At 43.9% G+C, this 24807-nt stretch overlaps 1 protein-coding gene and 1 long non-coding RNA gene across 2 annotated transcripts in view; both read right to left on the bottom strand.

The window, feature by feature from the left end:
• Positions 1 to 3686: 3686 nt before the first annotated feature.
• LOC119214208 (uncharacterized) lies at positions 3687 to 11112 on the bottom strand. The gene is made up of 2 exons (XR_005119951.2): positions 9880 to 11112; positions 3687 to 9751 (listed from the first exon to the last, which is right to left on the bottom strand). It is a non-coding gene; the product is annotated as an uncharacterized LOC119214208 (long non-coding RNA).
• A 1861-nt stretch (positions 11113 to 12973) lies between these two features.
• The window catches only part of LOC119213904 (coiled-coil domain-containing protein 85A-like), a 46285-nt gene continuing 34451 nt past the window's right edge, over positions 12974 to 24807 (bottom strand). The window contains exons 3-4 of the mRNA XM_037465121.2: positions 24611 to 24668; positions 12974 to 17314 (exon numbers count right to left, since the gene is read on the bottom strand). Coding sequence (XP_037321018.2) covers positions 17299 to 17314; positions 24611 to 24668 — 74 coding nt within the window. The 3' untranslated portion in view covers positions 12974 to 17298. The remainder of the gene's footprint in view (positions 17315 to 24610; positions 24669 to 24807) is intronic.

The raw sequence follows: 24807 nt of genomic DNA, 5'->3' as shown, positions 1-24807 counted from the left end.
ACAAGCTGCTGACCACACATCAAAGATCTTACAGAGAACTATACAATAATTCATATGTGGAATTATTTTATTCATTATTATTATAATTCAGAGCTTCAGAGTTTCTTTGAAGCTGAAGTTCTGCTGCCGATTTAGAGTCTGGATGACGGTCCCCTCATGTCCTTTAATTAAAACATTGTTAGTTTTAATGCACAATGATGGACAATAAACAAGCTGCACTCTGCGGTTACAGACAATACGTTAAAGTTACATTTAAACATTAAGTAATGAATCTAAACGCTGTTTTCTGTGGGCTGAGATGAGCTGACCGCCCGTTGCTGGAGGGTCTGACGGTCCGTTAACTACACCTCACATCTCCATCCACGGTGCAGTGTAATGGCAAAAATATATGTAACTCTTCTAAAATGCTTCATTTGTATAACCAGTCTATTAATTGCAAGTGCTGAGATGGAAAGGCCATGGTATGAGAGCTGAAGTGTCTGCACTGATAAATGTCCTCAGCGTCCTAGCTCTAGAGACTAAACAAAGTAGGTTGTATGTGTGTAACTAGAGTTGTTTTCAAGTGTTAGGAGGGCGAGTCCATGGTCAAAGGACTGAGGTGTCTGACATGGATTAGCTGTCCCGAGTATCCTGGCTGTAGAGACTCAACAAGGTGGTCATGGTTTCTGTTGACGCCACCGATAACTGACTCATTGGCTTGTGTATAAGAACTGCCTCGTTCTGTTAGGGGGCAAGTTGGTTCATGACAGTCTGCAGAGCATGTAGCTGTTGTGACCTTTCTTCCCTTGCAAGGAAACAAACGGAGCCTTTCTTTCTTACTTTACGATTGTCTGTGCAAAATTTTCCACCACAGCAGTCAGAACAAGAATTCTTCCGGCAGTTTCAAAAACTTCTACCGTCTGCTTTCTTCAAGATATTTTATAACAAAAGTTAAAGGCAGATGCAGCAGACCTCTATTAAATCTAATCCCACTCATAGGATTCAGTAGGGAATCTGGTGCGAACTGGTGGCTTGTTCACACTCATGTCAACACTCTCCTGTCGTTTGCTGTATGTTACATGTACACAGCAAAATCCTTAAAAGTGCAGAGTTGAAATCACACTTGAAAAAAGATTCCACTCTTACAGAGTCAATTTTACAAAAGAGTTGGAGTCATTATCCAGTGTCAAGATTGGATTCATGTGCAACACTTAGTAGAGATAAATTAACTCTTTGATATGAAGAGATAAATTAACTCTTTGATATGATTGAAATGTAACTGTACTGTGTCACACTTCTTGGTATCAGGCTAAACGCCATGTAATATTGCGCATGGATTGGTGTGGGTGTGTCACGAACCACAAGGTTGTTGGTTCGAACCCTGGCTTACCCATGTTCCATGTCAAAGTGTCCCTGAGTAATACACCTAACCCTGAATTGCTAAAATGTAAACTCCATGTGTTAAAAATGCAACATAAGTAGCTTTTGATAAAAGCATCCCCTTAAAGACGTTGTATTCAACGAGATTTATTTTGACACTTATTCCGAGTTAAATTGTTAACACTTCATTGAGTGTTGATTTAACACTGACAAGATTGGGACAAAATAAAACTCCAGCTTAGAGTTAAAATTGAATCTCACAGAGTCAATTTAACTCTGAACACTGAAATTTGCTGTGTAACAGCAGAGTAAGAGGACAAACAGGACTATGGAAAACTAGGACTTTATGTGATAGGAATGTTCATATTGTGTTTTGAGAGAATCCTCCTTTGATTTCACAATGCATTAACACAAGCTAACCGATAGACTCACCCCCACTCACTTCCAACGTGTATTAGGAAGGGATGTGGGGGATGGTGTTCCCGTGGTACAGAGGCACAGGGAGCCCTTAGCTGGACCTCTGCCGAAAAAGATGCATGGGAGTATTCCCCCGAGGCTGTTTCTCACGGCTAAAGGAAAGGCAATAAATCTTCATGTGTCCTTTCAAAAATCAATAAGACATATTTTCACCCCATAGTGGATGACTCAAGAGTGTATCTCAACTCCACTTGAATCAATGCCATAAGTGCATGAAAGAGTCGTATTAGATTCGAAATAGGAAATATCAATACGAGCCTCAAAATGGAGATGCTATGTAATGAAAATGTTCCCTGATGCCCTAACTGTTTGAAAGCAAAGCAGAAGGCATCTACATTGTTATGTATGTATATAATACCTAGTAGACCTGCAGTATTTTCTTGTAAAAAGGGTAATATTTCAGTTAGTGGACTCATTTCAATGTCAGAGTTACTAAATCCAACGAGGGCTGAAAGCCAATGCATATTGTTGTTTAGTAACGGAAGCAAGTAATACAAATGGAGGCAGTTTTCTTTGAATTATTATTATTATTGAAATATTAGATTAGCATAACATGCAAAGTTGAGTTACTCTTTTAAGACTTACCCCCTCGGAGGCAGTTTTCTTTGAATTATTATTATTATTGAAATATTAGATTAGCATAACATGCAAAGTTGAGTTACTCTTTTAAGACTTACCCCCTCATATGCAGAGGTCTAAATAACCATATTAAGTGAAATGCTATGCAGTGCCTTGATAATTATTGTTACAAGACATTTTGTACATAGTCTTTTTTGCAACCAGTTAATGGAAAAACATTTTGACTGCAGAGATGTAACCTCGAGATGCCATATACAGTAGAGCGTATCTTGCCTCATCGTATATTTAAAATGTTACTCTAAATAGATCATATTTAATAAATGAGCATCATGCTGTACTAAAGAACAGATCTCGAGGAGAGAATGCAGGTTCATCACACTGTTTTTTAATGCAAGTTATGTATACATCTTGTTATCATGGAGAAGTTCACACTCATTAGAACCCAAACAGTAGCCCAAATTAATATTGAGAGTACTGTAATGTACTCTCAATACACAGTAGCAGTCCAATGTTTGCAAACAAATATTTTTTATATACAAGAGCGCTATAATAGGGTTGTCAAGTACCAGGTAATATCCAAAAATATTTTCACTTAAATTAAAATTTTGTATAAAACTCTTCCTTGGTGACAATCGTCGCATCATAGCTTCCCTGTTTAGTTGTGAACAAGACACCAGTCCAGATACAAAAGATTTAAATGTACACATTTGTAGCTTTTGTCTTGCTATGTATTCCAAAAGAGCCCCATTTGGCTGACACAATAGGCCCAATGGGAAATAAATTCACGGTGCCAGGATTCAGTATTGATTTGCGTTAAATTGATGGTATTTTTCATCTAATATTAGTATAGAATTCAGCAAAGGGCTCTATGACTCAACAATACACCCTAAACAGAAAACTATTGGCTACCTATCACCCTTTTGGCAGTATTGTAATATAATTTAAATCTGCGTCATGATGTCTGAGCTTTACAGATCGATATAGTCCAACACACAGTAAATTTGGTCGGCTGACGTCACAACCCAGGTAGCCAAAATTACCTGGCCCAGATCCAGCTTGAGCTCAGCATGCCGAAAAAAAACACGTATGGCCAAGTCCGTTTCCCGACTCGTCTGAGACTCGGGATGAATGACACCCGAGATACCGGTATACGACACTGCCGTTACTTCGCCATAATCGGAAATAACCTGAGCCGGCATCAGCCTAAACACGGCGCTAGAAAAAAAACACGTCGGCCCACGTCCGGTTGCCGACTCTTAATTCTCGATTGATTAGACACATTTTCTTAAAGCATGCCTCATACTCTCAGAACTCTACACACAAATCAAAAAACACACACACAATGGGCAAAACCCCTCAATACTCCTGCAAAATGAAACTTTACATTCAAAACAATGTTATTTCTTCTCAAAATGGTATTTGGTTTTCAAATGACACACACAAACCATCATATGAATATACTTTTATAAGAACCAGTTGAACACTGATGTGCTCAATTTAAAACACTATGATGAATGGAAAACACTTCTCCATTCATCATAATGATTTTGACCTTTTTTTACACTTACTACAGACAGTACATACATACGTGTGTTGTCAAATATTGTTTTTATACTCAGAACACACAAATACATGGTAACAAATATATTTTATTTTCCCCACGAAAATAATGCACACAGTGTACATCCCAACCAACACAAAGTTGCACATACAGTCTATTTACAAAACAACAAGAATTTACTGTATACAGTTACAGTAAAAAAAACAACTATGCTGCATCCTCTCTTCTGTTTCAGTCTGTTCCACAGAACCTCATCCACATCACAAGCAATGTTTTCCCTGGCCAAGCAGTGGGGGAAATATTGCTTAGCATGTTGAATCCAGCCATGAAAAGCTCCAACTGCTTCATCTCCACATGCGTCTTCTATAGCTTATAGAAGGGGGATATGCGTTTGTGGATGTCAGTCATACACTTTCCATCTCCAGGCAGAAAAAAATTCCTCCATAGCTTTGGTCAACCAAAGTGGCTCAGATCTCATCAGAGTTTACGGTCCTTGGCCTTCCTCGTCCTCCCCCTGTCCTCCTCCTCTTACTCTCACTCCTCTGGCTCCGTTTCTAATGTTGGCATCCATTGCTCCAAAACAGAAGAGCTCACCTGTTGCCCTTTTATGCTAAAGCTCTGATTCCTAATTGTAACACTGTGTGACAGGTGTTTTCCCATGTGATGAGTCAGTGTGCATAGTAGGGCAATTGACTTTAGAATTTTGAATTAGTGTTTTTCTTGTAAAAACAAAATTTTCTTCATGAAAATTGTGCAGAGAATGCAGAGAATTGTGTGTAGTGTTTTGAAAAAAGTGTGTTTTAGAACTGCAATTTGAGTGTAAAGCAAAAATTGTGCTTGTAGTTTAGCAGAATTGGTTCAGGTGGTTGGTGCATGAGTTACATGTTGTGGTCGTTGTGTGTCAAGTACCAGTATTTGTGTGTAAACAATCAAGAAAAACTGTAATGACAACATTGCCTGCGATGTTGATAAAATTCTCTGGCCAGATCCAGCTAGGCGAAGAGACATGTCTCAATATCATTGTCAACAATTTGGGCGTGTTGAGAAATAAATGAGTTTCTTCAGTCTGCAACATTGGTCTTGTGTAGCGTTTGGTGAATTTACATTATATTTGTACTTTGTTGACAGTAACCTACTCTAATCATAGGAAAGTAGAAGTGCTAAAAGTGTTTTAGGTTTATCACAGCATAGTAATTTGAAATGTGTGTGTTTCATATGGTAACAATGCGTTTTTTTAAAAGAAGTGTATAGTTTTTACAAGTGTGTTTAATTTTGCAAAGGATCTTTAGTGTTTTGCTAATTGGGTTTTTGGTTGTGCTAATTGTGTGTAGTGTTTTGAAAACACGGGTCCTGTTTTGAAAATCGTGCTTTAGCAATCCAAAAAAACTGTAAGAAGACACCTTGGAAAGAAACGTCTTGAATGACGAATCCATTCTTGCATTGCTGCTACCTCCATCTAGTCACAGGCCTCCTCCATGGCTTGGATGAGGGGTACGTCGGCCTGGAGACGGAGATCATATACCTTCCACTGCAATGCAAAGAAAAACTCTTCTATAGGGTTGAGAAATGGAGAGTATGGTGGAAGATATAGGATGGTGAACTGTGGATTTTGCTGAAACCAGTTCTGAACCAGTGCGGTGAAAAGACACATTGTCCCAGACAACAATGTATTGCATACGATCGATTTGATGCTGTTATGTTGTGCGATTGGTCCAAGAATGTAAGAATGAGTGCTGTGTTATAAGGGCCCATATGGGCATGGCAGTGAAAGACCCCATTCTGTGTAATGGCTACACAGAGTGTTATATTACCCCCATGTTGCCCTGAGACATTGACTATAGCCTTGTAGCCAATGTTGTTTCTTCCCCTCCTTCGTGTTTTCGTCAGGTTGAACTAAGCCTCATCTACGTAAATTAACTCATGCTCCTCTCCATCCATTTTTAAAACTCTGAAAGCAGTGTCAGGCAGAATTGTGTAGTTCAGTGTAGACTAGTAGAGTATACATATTACAGTAAAAGACAGTGTACGGCAGAGGTGTGGACTCGAGTCATGTGACTTGGACTCGAGTCAGACTCGAGTCATGAATTTGATGACTTGAGACTCGACAAAACGTACAAAGACTTGCAACTCGACTTGGACTTGAACACCGATGACTCGTGACTTGACTTGGACTCGAGCCTTTTGACTCGAGAAGACTTGATACTTCCCATGAAAACTGGGGGAAAACATTTTCACACCACCGCGCCGCTCTGTTTATCTGCATCTGTCAAATAAATGTGCGCCACCTGTATGCAGAGAGCGCGCGCTGCCTGCACGACATCCAATCACTGCAGTCCATTTGACCGTATCAACGAGACAGCTCGTTCACGGTTACAAAAATCGGGATTTTTGAACCCGGATTCAGACTCCGATGGAAATCCTCGCCAACGTTATGTCAACGTCCGTTTTAAAGTAGTGTAATGAGCTGAGTTAAAGTTATTAGTTAATCAGTTATGCAGATGTTGCATGTGTTCACGTTATGCTCTGTTACCAGCTGTAGTTACGCGAGACAACCCGAGTTTTGGGGGGCCGTGTATGCGGAAGTGTTCGTTCGGCGTGGTGACGGCCAACAGTGACCGAAGTTGAGTTGTTTTATATAAATAAATGCAGCGGAGTTGCAAGCGATCGCCTCCTTATTTACGCTGCAGCATTGGGGTGAGTGCTACAGTACTATAACACAGTCACAGTCGATCCACCATTACCCTTCCCTTCGTAGTCTAGGTCTGTGAGGCAGCGCACCATCACCCAGGGTTCCCCGTCCCCACTATAATAAAAGGACTCGAAATGACTCGAAACTAAAATGGTACGACTTGTGACTCGACTTGAGACTTGTTGGCTTTGACTTGTGACTCGACTTGACTCGGGACTCGAGGGCAATGACTTGAGACTTGCTTGTGACTTGTTCCCACCTCTGGTGTACGGTGTTGGGTCCGTCGGGCTCCGGATAAAAGGGACTCAATGCCTGGGTCGTGTTTAGAAAAACGTTTTATTTATATTCAGCACTGCGCCGGCGTCTGGCTCACTCGGCAACCCTCTCTCCTCGCTCGCCTCCGCCTTACTGTTTAAGTAGGGGAGAGCACATGCACACACAATCATCGCCAGCTGGTCGTTATTGTTTTCACCTGGCACTGTTCCCCGAGCCACTCCCCCTCTCTCCCCCCTGCAGCCGAGCTGAAACCACGCCCGCCACCACAGACAGTATGCAAGATCACACTGCTAAAGTGAAAACATTGTCAGGTTGGGACATGGCTGGACCCAAATGCAGAACAGACAGACACGCGTCAACCTCTACCACGAACTGTAGGGACGGGTCCGGTTCGGCAAGAATGGGTGCCGACGTGAAACGCTCCCTGAGCTCCTGGAAGGCGGACTCTGCCCCAGGAGACCACCGGAACGCTGTGAGATTGGAGGTAAGGTCTGTTAGGGGGGCTGCAATCTGGCTGTAGTAGCGGATGAACCGCCTATAAAAGTTAGCGAACCCCAGAAACCTCTGTAACTCCTTGCGGGAATTGGGTCTGGGCCACTCCAGGATGGCCTGCACCTTCTGGGGGTCCATTCTTACCTCTCCCTCGGCGATGACATAACCCAGAAAGCTTGTGCACCTGGTGTAAAATTCACACTTCTCCGCTTTCACAAAGAGTCTGTTCTCCAGCACCCGCTGAAGAACCTGGCGGACGTGCCTCAGGTTTTCCTCCTGATTCTCTGAAAAACAAGTATGTCGTCCAGGTAGACAAAAACAAAGCGACCCAGCTAGTCACGTAGGACGTCATTAACTAGACATTGGAACACGGCTAGGGCATTAGTTAAACCGAATGGCATAACCAAGTATTCAAAGTGGCCCAGGGGGGTGTTGAACCCGGTGAGCCACTCATCCCCCTCTTGAATGCGGATCAGGTGGTAGGCGTTGCGGAGGTCGAGCTTGGTGAACACAGTAGCGCCCTGTAATGAATCGAAAGCAGTGTTCATCAGTGGTAACGGGTATTTGTTCTTGACAGACACGTAATTCAACCCCCGATAGTCGATGCATGGCCTGAGTGTGCCGTCCTTCTTTTAACAAAGAAGAACCCTGCGCCCAGCGGAGAGGAAGAGGGGCGGATGATTCCAGCTGCCAATGAGTCCCTGATGTAATTCTCCATGGCCTCTCGCTGTGGTCTGGAGATATTGTAGAGTCTGCCCTTGGGTAGGGAGGCCCCGGGCAGCAGTTCAATGTGGGGGGCGGTGCTTCCGCATTCTAATTGCTGACTGAAAACAAGGACGGACGAGCCGGAAAAACACCGACACTCCGCTGCATTAGAGAAAGTCCCTTCAAAATAAAATCCCAGGATGATTTTTTTTTTCCATGCAATGGCCCGGGAGCCACCAGTTGAGAAACACTGATCTAGGGAGTTAGCGTCAATAACCTCCTCTAATGGAACTCTACGGAGTCCTAATCGGTCTACAAGCTTATGGTCCATAAAATTGTCATCGGCCCCGGAGTCTATGAGTCCCTCCACTGCCATTGCTGCAGTGCGGTTGCTGACTAAAATCTTCAGCGGAGTCCGTGATATGTGGGGGGAGGGGCATAGACTCTCGCTCGCTAGACTCCTCCTTACTTCTAGTGAGCGGGGCCGTTTCCACCCTTTAATGGGCAACGAGAGCGAAAGTGACCCGACGTGCCACAATATAGACAGCTGTTAGTCATGCGTCTGCGCAGAAGCTCCGCCTCCGAAATTTGCTAGCGGCCCAGTTGCATGGGTTCGGGGTCTGTAACCCTCTCAGGAGTGTCGACTCTGGAGAACGGCGCTCCCCTTGGTGCCGAGCCCTGCTCACGCCTCCGCTCCCTATTACGGTTATTAATCCGTGTGGTGAGACAGATCAGCTCCTCCAGTCCCTGTGCCTCGGGGTAGCAGAGTAGACTGTCCTTAATTCCCTCAGTAAGTCCGTTGTAGAACACCCCCTGTAGTGCCTCCTCATCCCAGCCACTCTCCGCAGCTAGGATACGGAACTTTATACTGCTGCTACGCTGCTATAATCGGCGACACTGCGTGTCCCTTGCCGCAGTGATAATAATCGCTTTGAAGCGTCTTTTCCCCGAACGGGGTGATCGAATATCTTCCGCATCTCCGCGGTAAATAACTCACATGATTGGGCGATTGCGCCCTGCTTCTCCCACACGGCAGAGGCCCATTCCAAAGCCTCCCCGCGCAGTAATCCGATAATGTAGGAGATCTTGGCTCGCTCGAACACCAGTCCCACCTGTATCAGAAACGAGCGGCACCGGCCGGTGTCCGTCATATCTCTCCGGCGTGGGGACCTGGGGCTCGTGGTCTGGCATGGACATAACCACAGAAACGGGTTCAGACAGGCTCTGAACCGGAGGGTGGGGTGGTACGTTGAGGTGCGCCTGGATCGACAGGGAGTCCAGGCTGGCCATTATTCCCTGCAGGGAGGACTGGTGCTGCCCCAACATGGCTCCTTGGGACGAGATCGCCTGACGTACCGTGTCGAAGTTTGCTGGGTCCATAGATGGTCGGATCGTTCTGTCAAGTTGGGACATGGCTGGACCCAAATGCAGGACAGACAGACACAGCTGTCAGGAGGTGAGTGAATAGTCAGTTTATTAATCGACACGACTGTGGAGGTGCAGCAGGAGCGGGCGTGAGAAGTGCAGGTGAAGGAGGGGGTCCCGGCTGATGATCTCCTCGACAATGCGCGGTGCCCAGTGGTCCTCCCACGTGCAGGAACAGACAGGTGTCACTGAAACCGAGGAGGTGAGAGAAGAGGTAAGTAACTGGATTTACACTGAATGAAAAGAGAACAACAGCCGGCTCTCGGCTTGACTGGGTGCTGGTCACTGAGACTCGCGAAGACTGAGGTCGACATACGTGACGTGAGTAACGATCCGACGTCGGCCGGTTGTCAGGCTCTCCCTCTTATCCCCTGGTGATTGTGGCTCCGGTGCAGGTGCGTGATTGCAGAGCTGAGACAGGTGCGTGCGAGGCCAACCTCTCCCAGATCCACCAGAGGGAGACCTAAACCAGCCTTTACCTGGGTCCAGAGGGGGGGACTCTGACATACATACCTCTGCATAATCATGCCGCAGTCGTTGAAAAACATTCAGATACATAATTTCAATGCATAAATATTCAGTGCTAGAAATTCAATCACCTTTTTCTTTCATAATCCGATGAGACAGATTTACTTCCATACATTTTACTGTCATCATAAACAAACATCTTTGTGCTCTACCTCCCCACAGAAGCCTCTGTGGATGGTGGTTGCCCCTGCGGTGGTCCTGCTGTACATTTGGCCTGCTGCTTGCAATTATTTGTATAATTTATGTTAGAGAAATTGAATGTATTGTACATCTTTTACATTGGTTATTATATAAACATGACATCTATTGTAGTCTGTCCATCCCGGGAGGAGGATCCCTCCTCTGACGTTCTCCCTAAGGTTTCTTCCCTTTTTTCCCCATGGAAGGGTTTTTCATTTTTGGGGGTGTTTTTCCTGTGCCGATGTGAGGGTTTCGGAACAGTGGATGTTACATGTGTACAGACTGTAAAGCCCTCTAATTTGCAATTTTGGGCTGTACCAAATAAAATTATTGAATTGAATTGTTTAAATCAGTGGTCCGCAACCTTTTTTGCCTCACGGACCGTTTTCATGTCAGACAATATTTCGCGGACTGCAAGAAGGTTCAGCTAATAATAACCACGTTGAAATACTGGGGCGGTGTGTGTGTGTGTATTAGTTGTTGTGGGCGGACCAACCGACAGGTGGGCGAAACTGCGCAGGTAGGAGTGAACAATTGTAAACGTGAGGAGGGCGAGATATAAAGTGCCATTCACCTGTGTTTCTTCCTGCACCATGAGGCCCATTTTTGAACCACGTGTTGGATTAAGAAGCACTGATATTAAGACGTGCTTTCAGACGTGAGAGCGTGTTTGGGGACAGATCGGACCAGCACGAAGCCATGCTCTTATCATCCCACAGTATGGCACTGCACTTTTTATATGCTGAAACTGTAAATAAATGCACTATTTGCAGTACTGTCAGAAGTGTGTGTTTAGCACTGAACAGTGATGAAAAAGTAATCAGATTACTGTCTACTACTGATTACTTGATTTTAAAAGTAACTAAATTAGATTACGAGTTACTTTATTAGTTACATCCAGCAGCTGCTGACAACAACCGCCGCCTCAACATAAAAATGACAACTGATTATGCAAACACTCACTTTGTCGTTTCGGGCAGATGGTTCGGCTGACCGGGGGAGGGGGGTTTGCGGTACGGCTGACGGGTCGTTGAAGGCGCGGCTGTCACCCTGCGGGCCGTACGCACGCCACCGGCGGTGCAAATGTCCCTATGTCGGTATATGCGCACAGGCGCCCCGCTGTTATAATGAGAGTGTACAATGAACCTTGATATTTCCATCTTTAGCTGACAAATACTCAAAATAGTGATTGTATTTCCAACTCGAAAATGTGCATCTCTGTCTCTCCTCAATTGTTGTTAGTGTCGCTGCGTGGTAGGTCTATGTATGTACACGTGACGTGACCCTCATGCTGAAAACGTGACTTAATTGTTGCATAGGCTACGTGGATTCAATATATATTTTACTATTAATGACAAAATAGTAACGCACAGTGACTTGGACGAGTAACTTTATTCTGATTACTGGTTTGGACATACTTAGGCGTTAGATTACTTATTACTGAAAAAGGTGGTCAGATTAGAGCAACGCGTTACTAAGTAACGAGCGTTCCGGGCATCACTGGCACTGAAGTCCTTAGAAGACATCTTTATTACCTTCCCTGGCCACAGAAAAATGTGTTACATTCAAGAGGATTTCCACATATGCCCGTATAAATGGATGATTGGGTTTGATGCGCAGTACTGGAAAATTAAGTAACTTCTATTTTTGCAAACTGTTGAGGAACTCACCAGCCTGTAAAATATATTTAACTTGACCTGTTGCCAGGATCTTTCCCTTTCTTCTGCACATTATTTTAATAAAATATTTAGAATTAGACAGAGCTAATTGATTTGTGCATTGTGAATAAGGGTTTAGGGTAAATTTCCAGAGGAACATTAATTCCCTCTGCTCACCTTTAAGGGGTTAATAATAATAGATTTTATTTATATCGTGCTTTACATGGTAGGCTACTCAAAGACACTTTACAGTAAAACCAGCAAATTTAGCACATACATTTTGCCCGATACAGCAAAAATAGCAGCAATAAAGCAATAAAACCAACACATAAAATAATCATATTAAAAGCAATTAAAACAGAGTGTACAACTTTCCTAGTAAGTATATATTTTTAAATCCTTCCGCATTCAGTTGGTCTGTGATTGTCTACCAGGCTTTTTCTCTCTGTTTAAATATAGCTGCCATAATCCTTTTTTGCATATTCCATATTATATGCTTCACCTTCTCATCTATTTCCACGATCACTTGCTGCTCAGCGGGTGAGAAATATGCTGCATCTTCTCCATTTTTGCATATTGTAAATCTGTGATCGATACCGCGGTCTACTTAAGAAAGCCGTGGATGCGCAGTTCTCACAGCTATGTACACCTGAATCGACTTAGCTCCCCCTTCTCAGCCCAGCTCGGCAAATATGCAACCGATTAAGCCGCAACGAGCAGGTCACACTAAGTCAAGTGGTGCTTTATCACTTAGCCTCGATTTCTTTATTCTACTTTTGTGCAATCCCCCCAGGAACAGGAGCTCACTGACATACCAAAACACATTGTGATTAGACATAGGTGGAAACCATCAGGGACACGGGCATGGTAGGAAGTGAAGCTAACCCAGGGACACAAGAGGGAGGAAACTACAAAATAAATCAGGAAACAAACCCACAATGTGAGATAGTCTAGGAGACTGAGCACATATTTTCCTAAACGTTGAACTATCCCATATGTATGTATATATCCATCAAAAGCACATCGATACAATGAACAAAGGAGTGGATTCAACATAAAGAAACTTTATTAGCTTATACATACTTCTCTGGTTAAAATTTGTTACATAATACCCAAGAAGTCAAAAATGATAACTGTTGTTATAGATTCATAAAACTATAGGTATACTAGTCTTGACTTTGAAAATCAATAATGTCTTTGATATAATATAGATCTTGTCTGGTTACCAAATCTAAAAACAAAAGAGGGGTGAAGGGGTTATACAGTATGTATTCAGTGTGTGGATGTGTGTAGGCCAAAGTGTATATTTGTGTGAGCCATTACAGATAGCCATGTTTTTCACACAGCCATGCATCAAGTGTCAGTTGGACAACATGCCCTGATCATTTCATCTGGCAGTGAAAATAATCGCAAGTAAAGAGACAATCCCCCCCAGCAAAAACTGACTTCCCCCTAATTGTGACGTAACCAAGCGGCCTTTCACAAACACATTTTTTCACCCAAACCTAAGTTCTGTCTTTCTATGCATTACGTGTTTCCATCTTGACTCTGGATTTGGTGGCTTTGTGCTTTCAGTAAAAATACATGTATCCACTGTCAAAAAAGCTGTGGAGTGTTTGACTATTTGGGAGCAATTGTTCTTTAAATCCAATAATTGTACTTTTTAACAACCTAAGAGCGCTAGATCTCTGAGCTATGATCAAAGCTGAATTTCAGTGTTGGCTCACACACTGTAACAAATTGCTGTAAAATTCCGAGAAATTTCCAACAGTAATATACTGTTATTCGTAAATACACTTGAATACTGTAAAATATTGCAAAAGTTGACTTGGAAGAAAACATTATTTTACAGCTGTTTGAAGTTGCGGTATTCTACTGTATTTATTCCTTTTTGGTTGACTCTAACTCCGCCTACTTCATCATGTAGTCACAGACTCTGATCTAAGCACCAAAGTGGACCAAGCCAGATAGCAGTCGACTCTGGGCCCGATCCCCCCTTAGTCATACTTGGTTTTGGCCACGATGATCAAGCACCACCTGCTCCTCCACCCCGTAGTTCATCCTGCCCCTCTAGCTCACAGAACAAGGTAACGTGGATATTATCACTGTCAGCATTACCATGTTCAGCCATTTTGTGTTGAATTTACATTTGGCCGATAACGTGAATTGTTAACCGGATGTGACCAGCATGCATGGCGCTTCCAGCTAATGTTACACTCTGGAGTGACATAATTTAATATCTGTAATCTTATCTTTCTGTTGAACCGCGTTACCAGTGAATTATTTCACTTTCATTGACACCCAATTTTATTTATCAGCATTTGCATTTGAATCGTTGAGAAAAGTTAAGTTAGCCAATATTAGCTTGGTTGTATAGCTGATGTGGAGGCTACATTATCTTCGGCTACAGCATGTGCTAACCTTACGTTTTTTTTGTTTTGTTAATTCCATATGTAACCGGTGGGTTGTCTGTCCCTAATGAGCCGCCGTAGAGGGAATTCCCCCCCAAGCCGGTACGTAGACTTCCGCATTCCATTACATTAGCACTCGTATATAAACACACAGCAGACACCCGTACTGACGCTACATCCCTGTGCCACTTGCGCCAATCGTGGTCCCTGGGGCGGGTATTCCTCTCACTACTGAAGGCCTGGTAGGTGTGTTTGTGCTCCTCATTTTTTAGTGAATTCTCAGTTCTCCTTTTTGTGTTTTAGACGCTGGCTCAGACTGCTGCGTGTGTAAAGGAGGCGGTCTGCTATGACGTAGCCGCTCTCTTGTAGTCATACTAGGTAATGCCAGTTTACAAGTAGAGAAGGAATATTTATTACATGTGTTAACTCTTTTCTTGTCCTTACAGGCGCTGAGTGCCTTGCAGTTTTTTATTTGGGTCTAATTGGCATTTAATTTCGTTTTTGTTGTTTCTTTACTTAATTTACTTATTTACTATTTACTGTGTTTGTTTGGTGCTTAGTTGATTTTAATATATTGAACCCTGTGATTGGGTACTTGTGCTCATTGTGTCTTTTCCTGCTCAGGGTCTGGTCCGGGCGTGGCTCCTCATGGTGGGGGATTTGGTGATAGAGTTACTCACTGCTGCACCATCACTCCTTTTGAATGCCGTGGTATTTTGCACCTCCCTTCACCACTTGTACATTTTCAGTTTGCCTCTTTTCTTGATTTGGTGTGTATGAATGTGTGGCACGGAGCGTAGTGAGTGCTCTATTCCAGCCCCTTAGTCCTCCATCGTTGTTGTGGCCGCTACTGGCCAGCCCTGAGTGTGGCTTTCTCTCTTTCTGGTTAGCATTGGAGCACATAGGTTATAATTGGTATTTTTAATGATTATATTTAATACAATGAAATAAAAACATATATTTTCCGATTTTTAAGTCTCATTACGCCAAATAAATCGCTCAAAATTGTATAATTTGTGTCTGGTCAATTACTTGTTGCATACCACCATTATTCCAGGACCGCAGCGGTCACACATAGACCCACTTAAGATAAGTAGGTTTATGTGAAGCTGCTGGACTCTGTTGTCACAACCAACCTTGCAGTGATCATCATTCCAGGAACCCCTCCCCAGAGCTCAGACCTGTTACAGCAAGGATGTTATTATATAATTATAAGTTCATTTTAGGCCGTAAAGCACCAAATCCAGAGTAGCTGACAATCCTTTCCTGATCTATTTGATTTTATATCAACCTGCATGTCTGCTTAACATGCTGTGAGGGATTGCCCAAGACGTGTTGTCCACAGACATATATATAAAGGCTAGCTGTCTTGTCATCAGCGGCCATCTTGGTAGGGTGTACTCGCTTTCCATAACATTGTGTTGGTAGTGATGAGTATACTTTAAATAACCATAACTTGCTCAATTAATCAAACAGTTTGGTTCATCAGAGATGTAGTTATGACACTGCATACATACTACGAATAATTGTTATGTTCTAAAAAATAGAGTTCTAAAATAGGTACAAGATTTTCCTTTACAAATATTCATCAAGAAATGTTGAAATACGCACCCTGTACAGAGATGTATTTATGACACTGCATACTTATGGATAAGTATTACCATACGACATCAAACTGAAAATTTATTCAAAAGTAGGCAGTGTCATAACTACATCTCTGACGTTTTATAACAAACCAAACCTTTCACAATCGGTTGAAAATTGTTATTCGTTCTATACTCCACCGCAAGACATCCTTTATCAATCTATGGTGTTATCCATATCACACACACACACAAAGCATGATGTATATGGCTAAATGCTGACACAAGGTTTAGAATACTCTAACAATGCCGGTATAGGAACAGACCTTGACACAAAAGCTGAACGAAGAGCAGTAAATTAGCAAACCTTTTATCCTTCCCCAAACAGACATATTTGAATTGCACCCCCCCCCCCCCCCCCCACCTCTCACTACACACGCACACACACAGCTATATGTACTCTTGTTGAGCCTTAAAGTTACAACAACCTTGGTAAATGCCAAAGAACTACATGATTGACAACAAGATTTAAAACAAGCTTTTCATACTTTCAAATATGGCAACTCTTCGTTAGCTTATTTGCATCAAACGAAAGTCAATGCAAGCCGAGCTGGTAACTGCTGTGTTGATGCAGGCAATTGTAAAAGGTAAAGGCAGGTCTTCAGTCGCTAGCACAACCCAGAGTGTGGCCAGGCAGAGTCAGTACAGTTTTTTTTGTCAGCTGTATTAAGTGAACAAAGGTTTTGAGTGCTATGATTTCTATCGACACAAACTGCTTTACTAACAACCTCTCGGATTGTCTGTCATCTGGTGTCTCTCCCAGTCAGGACAGTTGTATTGATGTTGCTCTGCTCCCAAGTCACAGCAATGATGAGTATGATACTTCTTTAAATGAAGCTACAAAACAACCAGAATTGTAACAGAAGATAATTATCTTTTAAATGAGTTTTCTTCTGTGCTTGAATTTCAGGGTCTGCAAAAGTAGTTCCAGACATCATCACATGTTGAGTTTAAAACCAATCAATGGTGTTGTGACTGTGATGAGAAGGGGGTGTGTATCGTCTAGGTATCAATCGTTCATGTACAGGTTCTGCCCCACACGGGCCCCGGCTTCCCAAAGAGGTAGAATGAGTTTTTGTCTTTTCATATTTGGCAACGCAGGGATTCAGCCCTCTGTCTTTTCTAGAAATGCAGCAGCATATGCAGTCTGGGCAAGCAGGGATTCTTCAAGTGTTGCCATGTTTCACTAATCTTCGCTCCCTTTGCTGCTTGGATTCTTGAATTTCTAATTTGTTCCTCCACCCTGTTTATGCCTCCCTTCTTCAATCTGTGAGAGGTGGGGGAGGGCAGCATCTGGTCACAAGGCATGTTGGAGTTATGAGGCATCAAAGCTGGAAGACAAGAAGGAAAAAAATTACTGTGTGGGGGAACGTAAATATATTTTTGTATATAAATGTTTCCATGTATGAACGCTTATCTCAGCAGAACGTGAAGACGCGTCTTCTTCAGGTAAAGATGGCAGTTTGATTTATTCACCCGTAAGGAACTGTGTTATCATTAAATATTAACCCGGCACCATCACTTACCTTCCAGACGGAGAATTAAAGCAGGGGGTCCTGTCCCAGTGATCCCTCATAGTCACCCACAAACACATGCACACTTTGCCTGTTCCTATCCAGCAAAATTACAATCACTAGAAATTGCTCAAGGAGTCAGAGCCGTGGCTACTGAATGAGCTGATTGAGAACATGAGTTTGCGGGCACTTTTGATGATTACGCCCAATTGTGACATTGAGTTAACTTTTGATGTCTACATTCTAGATTAATACTGATGACATCCAAACTATGAAAGTTACAACACCCTTGGTAAATGCCACAGAACTACATGATTGAACCCATGTATGTGGTTAACAAAAATGTATCTTCACAGTGGCCCCCTTTGGTTTGATCAGGTCCAAAAAACCTGGAAGGGTTTTCCAACAGTCTTGAAGGACTACCCAGAGGTGCTGAGCACTTTGCCTTAATTATCAGACCATCTCAACAGAGTCTAGGTGGGGTGATTTTGGAAGGACAGGTCACGTGACGCAGCACTCCATCACTTTCCTTCTTGCTCAAAGACCCATTAGTATGCATGGAAGTGTGTTTGGCCTCCCTTTCCTGTTACGATACAAATGATGGTCCCACTGAAAGCAAATCAGATGGGATGGTAGCCATGCTAGTTAAGAATGCCTTGAATTTTGAATAAATCAACAACAGTGTCATCAGCAAAGTACCCCCACTCCATCACACCTCCTGTTCCATGCTTCAGGGTGGGAAGTACATGTACTGACCCTTAATTCACCCTTTTTGTGTCCTAAAGAGACAGAGGTTGGAACCAATAACTGATGTTGTTCACCGGTAACGTTACATCTGTTGGAGTGCAGAGTTTAGATTCATAACTTCATATTTAAATGTAACTTTAACGTATTGTCTGTATCCACAGAATGTAGCTCGTTATTGTCTATCATTGTGCATTAAACAATGTTTTAATTAAAGGACATGAGGAGATCGTCATCCAGACTCTAAACCGGCAGCAGGACTTCAGCTTCAATTGTAATAATAAATTAGAAAATGAATTGAAATGAAATGAATTTATATTTCTCTGCAAGATATGGAATGTCTGGTCAGCTGCTTGCATATGCCTGATATAAGTAGTTTTATAAGTTTTAAGTAGTAGTACAGTAATGTAAATATAACTAGAACCATTGATCCCTGTATCATAGATATGAAATACTATAAGGTTAATCATTATTAATGTTGTTGTGAATCAACGCTACTCAGATCCGACAGATGTTTCTACTAGTACCTGTGAGAAGTTTCTCTCTTATTCTGTTTCAGAAATCTGAAAAACATCAACGAAGACACTGTGACATCCGACCTCCAGCATATCCTTTCTGTAAATTGTTGAACAGCCATGGACTCAGATGATTAATACAATAACACTCTCAGGAGCATTCTGGATCTCTATGCTCCCATTACAACCAAAACAGTCACCTTTTCCCGATCAGCCCCCTGGTACACAACTGAGCTACGAAAAATGAAGGCAGCTGGGCGTGCCATTGAGAGGAGATACAAAGCCACAGGTCTCACTGTCCACAAGCTTGCTTTCCGCGAACACCAAAAGGATTACTCAAAATCACTTACAGAAGCACGGACAAATTTCTACTCAATCATCATCAGAAACAGTCCCGGAAACCGCAAACAGCTGTTCTCCACCATAAACCATCTTCTTAAACCACAAACCCCCTTACTCACAGAAGCCACAGAAGAACACTGTAATAATTTCCTGGCCTTTTTCAAAACCAAAATAAACTCAATTCATTCATCCTTTACTGGATCCTCACCACTGTCCAGCCCGAATGTCCACTCACATCCTACAATCTCAGAGCCCCTACACTGCTTCCCAGAAATCTCACAGCAAGAGGTTGAAAAGATAATTAATAGGATGAAACCCACTGCCTGTGCCCTCGACCCCTTTCCTACAGCTCTAGTGAAAGCAAACATCTCTGTGCTAAGTCCTTTGATTACCACTGTAATAAACCGCTCTCTCCAGTCTGGCAATGTTCCATCTGCCCTAAAAACAGCCATAATCAGGCCCCTTCTCAAAAAAACAACCCTTGATCCAGATGATTTGCAAACTACAGGCCCATTTCAAATATCCCGTTCCTCTCCAAAATACTGGAAAAATTTGTTGCCGCCCACCCCCAGGAACACCTCGATCACAACAACCTGTTCGAAAAATTCCAGTCTGGCTTTCGATTAGCCCACAGTACGGAGACAGCCCTGGTTAGAGTTACAAATGACCTACGAATGGCAGCTGATGCTGGTTCACCTTCTCTCCTCATACTTCTCGATCTGTCTGCTGCTTTTGACACTGTGGATCATGGCATACTCCTCAACCGCCTACATCAAACCACCAGACTCACTGACACCGCTCTTACCTGGTTTAAATCATACCTTACTGACAGAAGAGAGTACATCTCACTCAGCTTCATCGAAATCATCATCCCTGTCTTCAAAACTTACTGCCTGTCTGGAAGAGATAAAGGTGTGGATGAAACACAACTTCCTCCAGTTAAACAGCTCCAAAACTGAGGCAATTCTTGTTGGCACCTCTCATCAAATCCAGTCTTCCTCCATAACCGGTATAAATATCTCTAGTCATGACATTCCCCTCTCCAAAACTGTCAACAATCTTGGTGTAAGATTTGACTCACAACTCACTTTCGAAGCGCATATCAAATCTCTGCAAGATCTCATTCTACCATCTCAGAAATATTGCAAAACTCTGTTCCATACTCATCTTAGCATTCAGACCCAGCTCGCCCATCCCCGCTCCATACAGGAGGCTTTGGAACTGGCTCTGGAGAGGGAGATTGTGGAGGGCGGGAACATGAGAGACGGCCCTGGAGAGAGTGGTCCTACGGTGAGAGCCGCTGCATGCACTGACACGGCCCAGGTAAAGCCTGCATGGGCAGCTGAAATGGCTGAGCTGATCCGGGCTGTGTCCACGCATTCGCCACAAAGTGCCACACGCCCTCGCTACCGCCCCCTGGTTTGCTGGGGATGCGGACAGCCTGGCCATCTCCTCAGACAGTGCCCCAATCATTCCGACAACCAGGGAAACGGATCGGGGCCCGTATAGTTGGGACGGTACGGACCCCTGGCATTATGTCCCATGACGCATCGTCAGGAGGAGGGGGAGCCAAACGGCACAGACGGGGAAGAGGGGCTCCACTTCCCCCTGAAACAGATGGGAACACAGAGTCCACGATGGTGGTGGGCTGGACTCATGCTGGGAATTTCTGCCACGTCCCTGTCAACATATGTGGGGCCTCATGTAGACACGGGGGGTGCACAACCCATCAAGACGCGTCCCCGGCGCCTCCCCATGGCTCACGTGAGGCTGCAGACAGAGCGGTAGAAGAGATGCAAAGAGCTGGCATTATCGAACCTTCAGACAGTCCATGGGCCTCGGGGGTGGTGATGGTGTCGAAAAAAAGGAGCCCCAAGATGAGATTTTGCGTGGACTACAGACCGCTGAACAGTGTAACCAAGAAGGACGGATATCCATTACCCAGGGTCGACGAGTCACTGGACTTGGTGTCTGGCTCCTCCTGGTTCTCTTCACTCGACCTGCGGAGCGGATACTGGCAGGTGCTGGTTGATTTTAGCGCCCTCCAAGCGCCTGGCGGCCCAACACCGTGATGTTGTGCTTGCTCACATCAACCGTCTGGGGCTGAGACTCAACACCAGGAAAAGCGTGCTGTCCCCAGCACGTAGGACCACCTTCCTGGGCGTAATTTGGGATTCGAAAACGATGCGGGCACACCGGCCTCCCGCTCGGGTAATTTCGATCCTCTCTGCTGTTCAGCAGGCTAGGCTAGGCCAACCACTCACTGTGAAACAGTTTCAGAGACTGTTAGGTCTCCTGGCAGCGGCATCCAATGGATCCCTCGGGGCCTGTTACAGGGCTTGAGACCTTTACAGTGGTGGCTCAAGACCAAGGGGTTCTCCCCAAGGGGGAACCAGCACCGCCTGATCAAAATCACTCGGCGCTGCCTGAGGGCCCTGGTCATATGGAGGCACCCTGGGTTTCCAACCCAAGGGCCCGTTTTAGGGGCGATCTGTCGTCAGGTCATCCTCACGACAGACGCTTCCCTCGCGGGCTGGTGTGCGATCATGCAGACACCCTGTCGAGGCAGGGGCCGGGGACTGGAGACTCCACCCAGAGGGGGTGGAGTTCCTTTGGGGCCACTTCGGCCACACCGATCCGCAGAGACAACTCATTGTCCTCGGGGGTTCTCCCTCACGCACCCCGCCCCTCTCGGCTTGGATGCTTTGGGACAGGCATGGCCAAAAAGCATGCGCCTGTATGCTTTCCCCCCGGTTGCTCTGCTCCCAGGGGTTCTGGATAGGGTCCGTCAGGACGGCGTCAGCCTACTGTTAGTAGCCCCGTTCTGGCCGGCCCGCGTATGGTTTGCGGACCTAATATCGCTTCTCGCAGGCCCCCCGGTGGAGATTCCCATCAGGTCGGACCTGCTGTCTCAGGCGTCGGGGTCCATTGTTTACTCCCGCCCTGAGCTTTGGAAGCTATGGACGTGGCCCTTGAGAGGGCCCGCCCTTTAAGGTACGGTCTCGCGACTGAGGTCATAGAGACCACCTCCTACTCCAGAGCCCCACCACTAGGAGGGCTTATGCCGGTAGATGGTGCCACCTGCTGTAGGAACAACTGCGGACCCAGTTAACTGCCCGGTCGGTTCAGTACTGGAGGTCCTGCTATGTTTTCCACAGGTCTTCCCGTCTGCCTTTAGGCATCTCTCTTCCTCGTGGCACCATCTCCTCCATTCCTGACGTCGGACCAGGCGTATAACAGAGCTGCAGCAAGTGAATGGTTGAGGCCATGACACTTGCTTATGTATCGGCCGGTCAGCCCGCATTTCGGCTGTCCGGGCCCATTCTATCGGGGTATGGCGGCTGCAGAAGCCCTCCTGTCGGGGACTGACCCTTGCCTTGAGCACGGGTGCTCTCGTCGAGTGTGCGTTTTTTTAAAAACTTCACACCACGGTCACCTGCTCGTATGGTGAGTGGGTATAAGTGTTCCCACAGCGTCTTTACGCAGCTTGAGTTCCCTGATAGGGAACGTCTCTCGGTTACGTATGTAACCTTCGTTCCCTGAAGGGAACGAGACGCTGCGTAAACGTTCTGCCATACTCCCGGCCTGCCCGTGGCACTCGATTCGGCCTTTCAGAGATGAATGGTCCTGCCCTTCGGGTCCCTTTATAGCGCCCTTGTGCCCCCTTGCGTCCCCGCTATGACGTACCAGCTCGACATTGGTCAATTTTCACACGTGCTTCATGATGCGGTCACGCAGGGGCGTTCCCACAGCGTCTTTACGCAGCGTCTCGTTCCCTTCAGGGAACATACGTAACAGAGAGACGATTTGCAAAGACCTTCTTCAAGACTCTTTTCCAAAAGTCTGTGATGACTGGTCCCATGTGGCCGGGACTTGACTTAAAAATGTGAAATTGCTGCCTTAAATAGTTTAAATGTGAATTGTGTGTATTTAAAAATAGTTTTAAGGCACTTGTAAAAAAAAAAGTAATATGGGTCTCAGTAATGCTGTTCTGCTTGCACTTTTGTAGACTATTAGCAGGTTGCCTTAAAGTTTATTTTCACCCTCCATGGCTAACAAGATGTTAGGAGTTTTCTTTCTTAATGTCAACAAAGGCAACTATTGTCATTCATGCTCACATGGTAAATAAAATCCTCACTGTTGTTTTTAATCCAGGTTTTAACAGAGGAGGTAAAGGTAAACATTTTTTGTTTATTGATGCCACCATTTACTGCTGCTGAGATGAGATTTCATTTAAATTGTCATGTGAAATGTGACTGCTGTATGAAATGAGTTGTTACATAAGGTACTTGACAATGTAATTGTATTTTAGGTGTGTGATTAATAGTATATGGTCATAGTTATCAAAAGAAAATGTGCAATATTTACGTGAATAGATTAGGTTTATGACAGTTAATATCAATGAAATAAAATCTTCTCAATATTTTGATGTTGTAAATCTGTATGTATACAAAAATATAGTATATTTTACTTACTTTAACCACATTTGTGTAATATCTTCAAATGTTACCATCAGAAATGAGTAGATTTTACTTAATACTATTAAGGAAGTTTTACTTGATATTACAGCAGTAAAATTTACTCAAATTTTGAGTGAAAATTGTTACGAGGAAGTAAATGTTAATTGTCGGGTTTTTTTCAGTGTAGACTCCAACTAGGTGGCGTTGCTGGTACCTTTTTAATCGGGTATTAAATTTCGGGTGAAAAGTGTGCTCTATAATCAACCACTTGGAAAAGAAGTTCAAATAGGGTTTGGTTTGACGATAAACTCATTGAAATTTCATATTGAATATATTGAAACAAAGTGTAAAAAAATTAACATGATGAGGATGGGGACTGGTCATAACTAGGGTACAGATAGACCGTCTTTGATGAATTTATATAAAGCTTTGAGTGGATCAACCTTTGGCTATGGTTGTATTGTATATCGCCCCGCTTGTAAAACCTCCCTGAAGATGCTGGATAGAATTCAGTTTAAAGCCCTAAGATTAGTTTTAGGTGCCTCTTTAAAGTCCAGGTCTGACAAAGTACAGATTTCCACTGATTTCTTGTGGTTCTGTAGAGGTCACTCAACTCAAAGTTCTTGAAATGTTCTGGGTGATTGAAAGAGTCCACAAATGAACTCCTGTTAAGGCACACCTGTTAATTGAAAAACATTTCAGGCAACTACCTTGTGAAGCTGATTGAAAGAATGTCAAGAGTGTGCAAAACTGTCAAAGCAAAAGGAGGCTATTTTGAGGAATTTAAAATAAAAAATTCTAGTTCATTTTACACCTGTTTTGTTTGCTACATGACCCTCTAGAGTCTGGTCTCAGCTGCAGCAAGAAGGTGTTTTGAGCATTAAAGTTCCGATGAACCTTCTATCCATACACCTGTCCGACATCAAACACAAGACGGACAGAGTAAGCAACTCAGAAGACAGAACATAATAAAGCATTCAGCAGCTAAAAAGATGTTTTCCTGACAGGCAGGTGGCCAAAATGAGAGCAAAAAGTGAGTGCATGCGACTCACCTGTCCCAAAGCTTTACGCTACTACAGGAGTTGGTGCAGCAACCAGCCGATATCAGAGCTGCAAGAGAATAAAAAAACGAATGATTAATGATTAAATCAATTTCAGCACTCCTTCTCATGTGTGTGAGTGGTTTCGTGAGACTTTGATCACCTTTTTTATAATTTCCTTGATTGTTTGTTCGATATGCTCTTGTCCG

Source organism: Pungitius pungitius, chromosome 13 (assembly GCF_949316345.1).
Source record: "Pungitius pungitius chromosome 13, fPunPun2.1, whole genome shotgun sequence".
Taxonomy (NCBI): Eukaryota; Metazoa; Chordata; class Actinopteri; order Perciformes; family Gasterosteidae; genus Pungitius; species Pungitius pungitius.
This window is presented reverse-complemented; position numbering and strand designations above follow the sequence as displayed.